The sequence below is a fragment of the Aspergillus bombycis genome (genome assembly GCF_001792695.1).
Source record: "Aspergillus bombycis strain NRRL26010 chromosome Unknown contig00023, whole genome shotgun sequence".
Lineage (NCBI taxonomy): Eukaryota > Fungi > Ascomycota > Eurotiomycetes > Eurotiales > Aspergillaceae > Aspergillus > Aspergillus bombycis.
The window spans coordinates 1-12,082 of NW_019170025.1; the positions used below are offsets into that span (position 1 = coordinate 1).

The 12,082-nt window shown below is 50.6% G+C and overlaps 5 protein-coding genes across 5 annotated transcripts; 3 read left to right on the forward strand and 2 right to left on the reverse strand.

Moving 5' to 3' along the window:
• Positions 1-2,289: 2,289 nt before the first annotated feature.
• Positions 2,290-2,994, reverse strand: ABOM_002527 (uncharacterized protein; the record flags this gene model as incomplete). Its single annotated transcript, XM_022529657.1, has 3 exons — positions 2,290-2,457; positions 2,512-2,892; positions 2,944-2,994. 3 exons carry the CDS (start codon positions 2,992-2,994, stop codon positions 2,290-2,292), a joined length of 600 nt encoding a protein of 199 aa, XP_022391146.1.
• Positions 2,995-4,626: 1,632 nt separating this feature from the next.
• On the forward strand, positions 4,627-5,380 carry ABOM_002528 (uncharacterized protein; the record flags this gene model as incomplete). The annotated part of the gene is made up of 3 exons (XM_022529658.1): positions 4,627-4,674; positions 4,734-5,087; positions 5,207-5,380. 3 exons carry the CDS (start codon positions 4,627-4,629, stop codon positions 5,378-5,380), a joined length of 576 nt encoding a protein of 191 aa, XP_022391147.1.
• A 941-nt stretch (positions 5,381-6,321) lies between these two features.
• On the reverse strand, positions 6,322-7,470 carry ABOM_002529 (aldo/keto reductase; the record flags this gene model as incomplete). Its single annotated transcript, XM_022529659.1, has 1 exon — positions 6,322-7,470. One exon carries the CDS (start codon positions 7,468-7,470, stop codon positions 6,322-6,324), a length of 1,149 nt encoding a protein of 382 aa, XP_022391148.1.
• Positions 7,471-7,720: 250 nt separating this feature from the next.
• Positions 7,721-9,483, forward strand: ABOM_002530 (cytochrome P450; the record flags this gene model as incomplete). Its single annotated transcript, XM_022529660.1, has 4 exons — positions 7,721-7,925; positions 7,988-8,829; positions 8,890-9,242; positions 9,312-9,483. 4 exons carry the CDS (start codon positions 7,721-7,723, stop codon positions 9,481-9,483), a joined length of 1,572 nt encoding a protein of 523 aa, XP_022391207.1.
• Positions 9,484-10,106: 623 nt separating this feature from the next.
• ABOM_002531 (MDR family MFS transporter) lies at positions 10,107-12,082 on the forward strand (the record flags this gene model as incomplete). The annotated part of the gene is made up of 5 exons (XM_022529661.1): positions 10,107-10,301; positions 10,375-10,468; positions 10,540-10,817; positions 10,884-11,384; positions 11,462-12,082. The coding sequence occupies 5 exons, from the start codon at positions 10,107-10,109 to the stop codon at positions 12,080-12,082; spliced, it is 1,689 nt and encodes a 562-aa protein (XP_022391206.1).

Below are 12,082 nucleotides of genomic sequence, written 5' to 3' on the forward strand. Positions count from 1 at the left end.
ACTGTTGTGTTCGACATGTACGTACATCGATGTTCTTGCTTTGACTTTCGGCTGTTTGTTTGAGCACTTTGGTCCTGCCTTCGAGCCTATCGACCCTTTGTTGCAGCTTCTTGTGTTCAGATATCCATTTTTCGACATCCTCCTATGTAATCAAAGGTTCGACCGTCTATATAGTTTGATGAGCGTGCTAGGAATACATATCAAGGCACGTACTGGAAGTAGCAGTTGAAACAAAACTGGACGGAGAAACCGCCCTACTCGGTCTGGGTCAATAGAGACCGATGGATCGTTTGACATGGCGTCGACCTATTCAGAGAAGTCAATACACAAGTAGTTCGGGTTGAGGTATGATCTCTACCTCTTGGACGATGCGAGTCATTTTGCAAACGGCTGCGACGGGCACTCTCAAGACTAGTTACCGTTGCATCATACACCGTTTGTGGTGGTGCATCCATCAGCTTCTTTGCCTCTTCATTTATTATCCCTTTGTAGTAAGCTATGATCCTTTTTTTGTTTTTATTGATAACGGTCCTAAATTACAATGTATGATCTAAATTATGACGCTCAATATTGAGATTCTTTCCAATACCATGTTTTACACAGGTAACCAAGGTCGAATGGAACTCGAGTAGTCGGTGCAAGACCAGGCCGTCAAACCTCCACAGGATTTGTAAGAGTTTATGATACCAAAGATAGATCTGTAAGTGCCAGCAACCGTGAGAAAGACAACCGAATTTAAAAAAAACACACACCAGCACACCATAAGAATCCAAGTATCTCGCCGTTCCGCCTTGCCTTTGCTCCAATCATCATAGAGCCATATACACCCCATTGGCGGCAATGCTACGATTGGGCCAAGTAGAGCACCAATGAGCGAAATGAGACCGTCAAAGATTGGCCCAGCACTAGCCACAAGATACTTGAGAACAGCAATGCCATTAGTATTGCCTAGCCAGGCTACCCAGTGTTGAAATGTGTTCTGGCTGAGGTTTTTAGTTCCCTTGACCATGCGAATGAAAATATACTCTGCAGGTAACTATAATCTCATCAGGCTACATGTTATCAACAGTTCGACTGGGAGCGCTTGCATGGGTGACTATGGTTGTAGTAACTGTCAGTCCGGGCAGAGCAAGCCTGCACCAAATCCTTTTGGTAATTGGCCCAGCGGAACCAAGGGCAGTGTGAGGCCACATGCGATCCGCAGTAATGATAGACTGCACAGCCGACGGTAATGTAGATAGATGTCATGAGGCCTTGAGAAATAAGCACGGATCAGGTGTAGTGCGATTGAGAAGAATGCTGATGTACCCGCACACGCGAATAAGAGTGTGGATGCAGTAGTGATAGCTTCCGTGGAAGATGGATGTTGGATGAGTTTATAGTCAGAAACCAAACCCTAACCAAAAGTGTGGGTTCTATAGGGCAAATATATAGCACAAAGGCAAACCTAGTAGACCGGATAGACTGCGGCAATGTCTTTAATATTCATAGATATCTGTATATCCTCTCTAAAGATTGTGGATATAGTGTGCTATCTACTATCCTTAATCCCTAAGCAGAGCTGGTATCGGGTCGAGTTCGGGTTCAAGATCTAGGGTCTGCCCCAGACCCGGGTCCGGGACAGACTTTTATAGAATAATCTATATGTATTTTTAATCTACGGTAAAATAAACTAATTTACTATATAGATTCTCTGCTAAGATCTTATTAAATCTATACCCTGGTACTGGAGATCTGTATCTTCACCCTGTATCCAGGATCTCGGCTTAGCATTATCAAGAATGCCTATCCAGGAAATTAATGCCAGCTCCTGTCTCATCCAGCCAGCACTTGATGTGGACCTGTGAGCGATGAACGAGATTTGCAACTCTGAACGCGACCATTTCGCTGCTGTTAGGAAATCCCAAATTCCCGCCGAACGGTGCGAGTTGTGGCTTCCTCCGCTGATGAGAAGCACGCAGGGGATTATCGAGCCGATCCTCAATTTCGTGGGGCATTCTAGACATTTAGTGGTCGGTAAATGGATGTAGAAAAGGCGCGGTTGGTACAGAATCATAGTTAGATCAGGGAGGGCCCAAACCGCAGAGTGGTGAGGACCCGTGGCGAGTACTACTTTGGTTTATTAGTTTTAGCATATTGGTCGGACGTACTAGATATCTTGCTATATTAACTGAATAAATCAATGCAAATAAGGGCTATGGAGGTAACTTGAGATAGCATGGGGAGGTCTAGACAAGCTGGATAGATATGAAAACGACTTGATAACATGCCGAGTAAACTACAGACTTCTCAACAATCGTTCTTACGGACGATCACATTCCAGTTGTCTGCATAGAAAGCCTGTCCGCCAACAAAAGAGCCCAGCTTCCCCTCCTCCCAGTGATAGCACCAGTGGAGGAGCTTTTCCGCACCGTTAGCAATTTCGGCGAATGAGTCCAGTGTTTTGGATTCAGTGTTCTAAATCTCATCAGTGCTTAATTTCGTCAACAGTGTCATGATCAGTTCACGTACATCATTGCACCACCAAATGGCTGCATTGTAAGAACAACTAACTCGGCCACAATTGCCCGGGCCTGGTCCGTTTACAGGCTTGCCGGGGACACCCTGAAGGTACTCAATGCCTCGGCTAATGCTGGCAGATGAAACGGGGGTGAAGGGTTCGCCACAGTAGTAGCCCGTAGGATCTGCCCGCTTCATGAGAGATTGCTTTGCTTTCCCTCGGGCTCGGATTTGTGCTTCAGCACTTGGGTTTTGCTTTGAAAGCTCAGTGACAACATCTTCGACGGTGCCTTTCACATTGATGGGATCGTCAGACTCTGTAAGTTGAACGCTCCATTCCAGATCCTCGACGCCATATCCTGGAGGGCCTTGTGTGGAGCTTTCGACTGGACCCTGGCAGCCGGTTAGTCAGAATTTCACAGTGACATGGAGATGAAAACTTACAGCCGCCACTGAACAGGCAAGGAGTACTGCAATAAATCCGCTATACTTCATATTGAAAAGAGACACGGTGTCAAACACTTCCTGTTAGGGCAATACCTGCTTGATTTCTGCTCAAAGGAAAGGGAATAGACGATGCGAACTCACATCTTTATATCTCTTCCCTGGCCCCCACGCCTTAGAAATCTTTCGGATTCAGATACTTACCCGCATTAATACACCTTCAGAGTCAGCTACTCCTTTTACCTTAGCTATGCCCCCCTCTCCACGCATTGGAACGAATCTGACTATTCTATTTGAGGCTCATCCCACAACTTTGGGCGAACTGTCCGGGTCAATTGGCGGGTTTATCCGAACATTTCCCTCGTTTTCAGTAAATAGATTAAAGTGGGGCCCATATGTTTCTAAGCTGAAGGATGTGCATCTATGCATATACGCACCAAGTAGTGGATATTAAGATAGATAGCGTCCTAACTCACAGGCTTAGCTTCTTGGCATTCTTAGACCCGTTCATATACAAACGAAGCAGATGTGAAGAATCTCGAGGCTTGTCCTGCCAAGCATACTGCCCTCTCAATTTTCTATAGTTTATTACTGCGCATGGATTATATACGTAGAAACAGGTAGTTGAAGGGTGGCCTAGATATCCCTAGATATTACCTAGTCATAGTTCTACTCGAGTGTTACCCGCCAAGAACTGGTTGGTTCGTGGGCAGCATAGTATTAGTTTAGGGGCGGAAACCACGTGCCGGCAACATGGTGGATATCAATGTAACATAATGTTTACGGCCCCCCACAATGCGTGCATTGGTCCATCGGAGTTAAGAAGTGCCCCTACCCTGGCTCAAGACTATGGGCCTGCTACAGCATGGTGCTCGAGGGTCCAAACACCCCTATTGAATTTCAGTAATGGGCGCTCCGCTGGATCATGATTGGCTTAGTTCACACTCTAGATTGTACATATGTAGGACTCTGCTTACACGGTGCCGCGACTAAAGCACAAGAGGAATGTACACGATCATAATCGGAAACGAAGGATTTGGTCCTGCCTATGCTGAACTTAGCGCTGTTCGGTAAAGAACATGCATTACCTCTTGCCAGGCAGACTGGTAGTTGCCTGGGAATGGCTCCATTCGGGACCATAGGGCTATAGAGACGTGGTTTGGCTGTTCTGGGCTGGAAATTTAGGCTGCTACTACATGGGCGTCTAATAGCTCCGGTCTCCGCATTGCTCAATCTTACTGTCAACATTCTACGGAAGGATGATTGGTGTGTCTGCCGAGATTCTTAGCCTGTCTTTTTGCGACTATTTTATATTGTCCATTCTGGAACCAGCGGACTTGCTAGTTGGGCCCTCGAGCACTCCGCAATATTGCATATTCCCCCAATTCGTATCTCAATAGGATTCGGAGTTATCCTTGTTCTCCTGCCGACACTATTACTATATCATGTCAGCCATAGGATCCACTAATTCCTTCAAGTTGCATATACGCCGTTTTCGCCCCAATATGTCATATAATCAATGACTACTGATGCATGCGGGTCTGTTGCCTGGCAAAATGTTCTGTTTGAAGCTCAGTCAAAGCCCGAGTTTGATAGGTATAAGAGTCGGCTACTTGTCTCGCCTCCTTATGGGTACTTCGTGTTCAACATTCTCCAAATTAACCAGATCTCCAGTACTTCACCATGCGTCCCACCTTGGCCATTGTCATCGCCACATTCTTCTCTCTTGGGGTACTTGGCCACTGTTTTGACATAGTCTGGAGTCCAATCTGACTGATCTTCCTCTTTAGGCTCAAGCCCTGGAAGCTCCAATTGAGGGTTACGGTGTTGAAGACTTCGAATGGGAAGTAGAATATTCACCCGGTAACAAGCTTCGCGTCCGGGGAACAATCGAAGAAGTCGCCAACCAGGTCCGTTCCATCAATCCCAACTACAGACCCATCGAACAGAAGACCGAGAAGCGCGACGATAAGGGCGCCTTGGTAGGCTCCCTGGAGAAGCGCTACGACGAGGAGAGTCTGATTTGCTACCCGAATGGGTGGGGCGCTGCGGATGGAAACAAGGTTCAAGAAGGAGTTGAATACCTGAAAAATGACGTTGCGGGCAAGCCTACAAATGGGCCCGGACCTGGAAACTGTGGCCGAGTGAGTTGCAGTTATAACAATGCTATTTGGTGGTGCAATGATAACGTCAGTTCCCTCCCCTTGACCGTCCATGACAGGTAGGCTACCAGCCATGAGCTAACTATTTTTTCTTCTTGTAGACCGAAAGCAAAACTTTGGACTCCTTTCGAGAGATTGGTCTTGCTGCTGAGGAAATCTGCAACAGGTGCTGGATGTCTGCTGTTAGCAGTGATTCAGGCTTCGAGAACCTTTGTGCTGGTCAGATGTTCATGAAGGACAAGTGGAATGTGATTGTACGTGATGCGAAGTGTTAGTTTGCCCATGTCTCTACACGTGGGATAAGAACTAGGGTATGAAATACTGTGATTGTAAGGGCTTGTTCGGCGTACATGATCGGTAAGTCTTTGGGGCGCTGTAGGCCAACGGTCTATATGAGATGCAATACTAGAAGAATTGACTGTAAGTTGTGTTCTAAATGCGAGAGAATGTATACATTAATTAAAGTAGAATATTTTTTCAAGCATTAGAATTTCTCTATATAATCGAAATCTATACAGTATACAGATGTGTAGTTAGACTCTAAGTAGTTTATTTTAGAGTTGGCGTCGGGTCAGGTTAAAGTAGATTAATCTGAGTGCTATATCTTAACTGTAATCTAACTATAACCGCTCACATAGATTAAGATATACAGCACTTTATAATTGATATAATTGTTACTGATGGCACACAGCTCAGCAGTACTACTAGTCAGTAATGTCCGGTGAGTAGGTCCGACTGTGCCGGACCCCTCTACCGAATACTACTTCCCACGAACAGTGGTCTCGCCTATATGGATTGAGTAGAATCAGTCATAAATGGTGAAGGTCACACCAGGCAAAGCCCTCGGCGTTCCGAGACCCCTAACCGGTGGGTGTAGCGGAGAACTCCACACTCTTGGCACTCCGCGGGCTCGGCACTGAGCCGAAACAGCCTCAATAGTCTGCACAGTTGCATCCGGAGTGGTGCCAAACCGGTCGACGATCCAGGGGCAGCATCTGCAGGGTCGTGATGTACCGGCAAGGATTGTGTGACAGATGACCCATAACCCGGTGTTTCCTCTTGTATGGGTCGCTTACAATGAACAACAATAAGCCGGCTATTACAACTCCTCTACAAGCGTACTAGGCTACAATTACCGACAGTCAGAGCTTCTGGTAGCCAACTTGGACAAAGCACATTAGCTATGTTCTTGGATCGTGGGTACTATTGCAACAGGTCATGGTTGCGGGCGAATGGCCTTCGCTCCCTCAACCCAGTCAAACGTGCCCAGCATCTTGGTCCACCAAACATCATCAGGGGCATACCCACCCTTCGGCGTCCCCCGAGCAAACATCGAACCACTGAGAAAGGTATGCGGAAATCCAGGATCGAATTCATATGCATTCTCGATGGCGTTCACCTCTTCATCCGTCAGTGCAATGTGCACGGCGGGCTCCACGCCCATGAGATGCTCGACCTTGCGGACTCCAACAATGGGAAACACATATGGGGCTTTCTGCACCACATACGCCAGCGCCACTTGCAACATCGGCACACCCTTAGACATGGCAACTCTTTCCAACACCCCGGAGACGTTACGATCGTGCTCTGACAGTGGGATAATATTTCGTCCCCCGGCATTGTTCGTCTGGTCACGCTCCCGGAATCCTTCTTCGGTCCGGAATCGACCTTGATTGAGAACTCCATACGGGCAAAGGCCCATCCCCTCATCCCGACACATGGGGAGAATATCCCGTTCGAAATCACGCTTCGCCGCGCTCCACAACCCCTGGTATACAACAAACTGGCGTAATCCGTGGTCCCGGGCATATTGATTTGCCTTGGACACCACCCAAGCAGGGGTATCACTGATCCCGAGATAGTGGACTTTCCCCGCTGCAACCAGGTCGTTGAGGGCGTGCATCAATTCTGGGATAGAAACCGTGTAGTCCCACCAATGCACGTAGAGTAGATCAATATAGCTCGTCTGAAGCTTTTGCAGAGACGCGTCCACCGACAGACGCATTGACTTGGTCCCGGTTCCTCCGTAGTTCACCTGGATGCGGTCTTTCTCGTGGCCCCGATAGCCCGCCGCATATTTAGTAGCTAGGACAATATCATCGCGGTTGTTGCGGGACGCCATCCATTCGCCTAGCCACATCTCCGATTCCCCGGCCCGATATCCATTGGCCGTGTCGACGAAATTGCCGCCTTGCTGGTAGAAGTGGTCGAGAATAGCGAAAGCCGTCTCCTTGCTGCATTCGCCAAACATCTCTCCGTCTGACGCGCCAAAGGTCATAGCCCCGAGACAGAGCGGAGAGACGCGAATTGACGCGGTTGGGGAGAGCTGTCGGTACCGACTGAGGAGGAGAGCTGGGGTAGACATTGCGTGAATTCGTGAGTGGGCTTTCGGGTCAGATCGAAGAACCCTGGGTTTCGCTGGCAATTTTGTAGGACGTTCGGCCACCGAAGGGTCGGGTTCGCTTCAGGTAGGTGACAGGGGCTGGTCAGTTTCAAGAGCCCCACCCGAAACCTGGGGTAAATGGCAGTGAACTGGTAAATGGCCCTTATAAAGACGAGTGGATACATGCGTCCAGCACGAATCATACCGTCTCTTTTGACCAACATTGGCCACCATGACATCTAACACCGTCTACGCCTCGCTCCTCAGCTTGTTGGTGGCCTTGATTGTGCGCAGCGTTTACCGTGTATTTTTTCACCCTCTGAGAAAGATTCCTGGGCCGAAAATAGCCGCTATCACGCATCTGTATCAACATTACTATGATGCAGTGAAGGGCGGGAAGTATATCTGGAAGCTGGACGAGTTGCATCGCAAGTACGGTGAGTTGGCTCTTGGCGCTGACCAACTTTTACAACTAACCAGTCACCTCTCTCCCCCCTAGGTCCCGTTATTCGGTTCAATCCCAACGAAGTGCATATCCAAGACTCGTACTATTACCATCACATTTATGCTGGCGGGGCGAGAAAGCAGGACAAAGATCCCGGATTCCCGGCGGTCCCTCTTTTCCCAGAGGTTACGGTCACCACCATCAAGCACAATCACCATCGGCTGCGACGAGGAATTATCAAGTCCTTCTTCTCGAAGCAATACGTCACGGGCCTAGAGCATATCATTCAAAGCAAAGTGAACCTCCTAGCTGCCCGACTCACGGAGGCATATCATCATGACACCGTCTTAGATCTCAAATACGTCTTTGCAGCGTTGACCTCCGACCTCACGACGCATTATGTGTACGGAACAAACTTGAACCATCTCACGGAGCCGGACTTCAAAAACGACTTTCTCGCGGGCATGGACAGCGTGGGTCGCTGGATCCCCGTGTTGCTCGTCTTCGGGCGTCTGTTGAAGCTCGCCCGGTATCTTCCCGCCTGTCTGGTCCCCGCCGGCGAATTCCTCCACCTGTGGACTTTGTCTGAACGGCGGGTGGGAGAGATCCTGGACTCACAGGACAATGGCACGATGGGAGACCAGAAGACCCTGCTTCAGGCGATGGCCACCGCCGACGTCCCGGAGCAGGAGAAAACGGCCACGCGACTGCAAATGGAGACATTGAACATTATCGCCGGGGGCACGGAGACAACGGCACGGGCCCTGGCGGTGGGAGTGTTCCACTTGGCACATAAGCCACCCCTGCTCCTCCAACTGCGCGACGAACTTCGGACTGTGATGCCGTTTCCCGACAGCACCGCTTCCTGGACACAATTGGAACGATTGCCATACTTGGTTTGTTCTCGTTGGTTCCCTCCTTGTCTCGATGCACATCCTGACACCCGTGGTTCATAGGCCGGCGTTGTCAATGAAAGCCTTCGGTTGTCCTTTGGCTTCATCATTCGATCTGCACGCGTTTACCCCAACGATCCTCTGGTGTACGAAGAACTTGTCATACCCCCTGGTGTCAGTCTTCCTCCTTTATTTGTGCCCCAAGAGAATTCAAGAACAGCACTGACTGACTCCCCCTTTCGTCACCAGACTCCGATCAGTCAAAGCGCCTATTTCGTCTGCATGGACCCCTCGATCTTCCCACATCCTGAGGATTTCAACCCGGATCGCTGGGTCCAGGCCACCCGCGACGGGCACAACTTGCATCGGTATATGATTGTCTTTAGCAAAGGCAGTCGCCATTGCCTCGGCATCAAGTAAGTCTCTCCTGTGGGTGCGAACTGTTCCTTAAGAGAGTCTTCTAAAGTACGGACATGAATGGTTAGTTTCGCTCTAGCAGAAATCTATCTCGCCATCGCCACCGTCGCGAGACGCTTCGACCTGGTCCCCTACCAGACGACAGTCGAGCAGTTGCAGATGAAGCGCGATCTCGGCTTCGCTGCACCGGAGAAGGGGCCCTTCACTGTCCGTGCCAAGGTGACTGGGTTGGCGGATTGAGCGGGGGGCGCAGGCGAGGAGATACGGATCGAGTGACCCACCCCCAGAGGTGCCCATCGCACCGCAGAAATATCACCCAAATTAGACCTGTTAGTTCGAAGAATGTAGATGCCCTGCGATTGTCTTCTTGGTCGGTCTCCCGTTGACGGTCGTAGATCCACCGTTGGTGGGTGCGTATGTTATTCGCCAATGTAGTCGTGTTTCTGGAATGACTGGGGCGCGTGGCAGGCATTCCATCTGCCAACTCCATCCCCCAGCGAGGCCTGCAGGAGGTCCAGCGAAAGGGACCGGGATCATGGCTTGATGCCAACAGTGAGGACGAAGAGGTCGAAGGGAACCGTCCTCACGTGGCCACGCTGCAGGGATGTGGTCGATTGCCGCCCGAAAAGCAAGGATTGCAACAAAGAACAATCAACACAAACACTCTGGCTTGTTTTCTCTTTCGGCTTCTGTCTTTCCTTCTTTCTTTCTTTCTTTCTTTCCCGTCTCCTTCGCAGCCCATTCCTCGTCGCCATCGTGTTTGTTATTGTCTCCTGTGTCTCCCATATATCCTTGACCCCCTGTCCTCAAAACAACACCAGACTCTTCCCCCCACCCAGCACCGTCGTCCAGCTGGTCCGAGGATGCACAGCAATAAGGAGACGGCGCTCGACCCCGAGCGCATCCCCACAGGCGATGGGGAGGTACGGACCTCTAACGACCATGGCATGCTAATCGACGAGGCTGCCCAGGCGAGTAGTCACATCTCCGGCATGAAGTTGTATCTCATTGTGATAAGTCTCTTGCTCGCCGTGTTCTGTGTGGCTCTCGATAACACCGTTCGTTCCCCGCGCGCGCTTCTTCGCCTTCCCTGGCACGGTAGGTGTTGAACTGCTGATGATTGTGGCGTAGATCCTGTCCGTTGCCATCCCACGCATCACGGATGAATTCCACCGGCTGAACGATATTGGATGGTATGCGTCCGCCTACCTACTGACTACATGTGGTAAGTCCGCACGAGACTTTTCTTTTACTTAGCCTCGAATTGCCATTCCGCTGACGACCTGGGGAGGACAGCCTTCCAATTGCTATATGGCAAGTTTTATGCCCTCTTCAGCACCAAATGGGTCTTTCTCATCGCCCTGTTTATCTTCGAGGTGGGCTCTCTGATCTGTGGCATCGCACCGTCGTCCGTGGTGCTCATCGTCGGCCGTGCCATCGCGGGAGTGGGGAGCTCGGGGATCTTCACAGGTGCCCTGGTCACCATCGCGCATATTGTGCCCTTGGCCAAGAGACCGGTTTACATGGGACTCATGGGGGGAATGTACGGGATTGCGTCAGTGGCAGGCCCTCTGGTAAGTCACCGTTGATGCACCTGGCGACCGTGACGGGAACCATTAACCGTTCCTTGTGAATCGCAGTTGGGGGGCGCCTTCACAAACGAAGTGACCTGGCGATGGTGCTTCTACATCAATCTTCCGATCGGAGGGGTCACTGCTGTGGTTATCCTATTTCTGCTTCGTATCCCCAAATCGGCGGACCTGCGCACGCATGGCGCCTGGGAGATGGTGAAAGGCTTAGACCCGTTAGGCACGATCGTCTTCACTCCCGCCATCATCTGCGTTCTCCTAGCGCTCCAGTGGGGTGGGGTGGACTACGCTTGGTCGAATGGACGCATTATCGCACTGTTTGTTCTCTTCGGCGTGCTCCTCATTACGTTTATCATCATTCAGGTCCTCATGAAGGATAATGCCACCGGTATCTCATCCCCCATTGGTTTCCACCCGTCCCGTAAGCCTCGCTCACCATCACCGCCAGTTCCAATCAAAGTAGCATCTCAGCGATCCGTAGCCTGCGCCTCCGTCTTCGTCTTCTTCATCGGCGCGTCCATGTTCGTGATGATCTATTATGTGCCGATCTGGGTAACCCGTCTCTCCCTAGTCCCCTTCCCGTGTGATGCGCCCCACCACGCGACGATGGTGCTAATGCATATCAGTAGTTCCAAGCCATTCGCAACCAATCACCCGTGCAGGCAGGCATTGATTCCATTGCCTTGATTCTGGCCAATACCGCCGGCGCCATCATCTCTGGCGCTGTGACCAACAAGACAGGCCACTACGCCCCCTGGTTCATTGTCAGTAGCGTGATCATGTCGATCGGTGCCGGCTGCCTTACCCTCTTCACCGTGGATATTGCCCAATCCAAGTGGATCGGTTTTCTCTTCCTCTACGGGATCGGGGTCGGCTTCGGCTTTCAGCAAGGGGCCGTGGCCGTTCAGGCCGTGCTCCCCATGGCGCAAGTCCCCATCGGAACCGCATTAATCTGGTTTGTACAGATGTTGGGCGGTGCGCTCTTCACCTCGGTAGCGCAAAACATCTTCAGCACCCACCTAGCGGAGAACCTCGCGAATCTGCAGCTGCCAGGTCTCGACTCAGAGGCAGTCGTGGGTGCCGGCGCCACTGGATTTCGCCACCTGGTCCAACCTGAGTACATGGACCAGGTGCTGGTGGCATATAACGCCGCGCTGCTGGACGTCTTTCAAGTAGCCCTAATTTGCAGCTGTCTCAGCATTATCGGCGCCGTAGGGATCGAATGGAGAAACGTCAAGCAGAATAGGTAA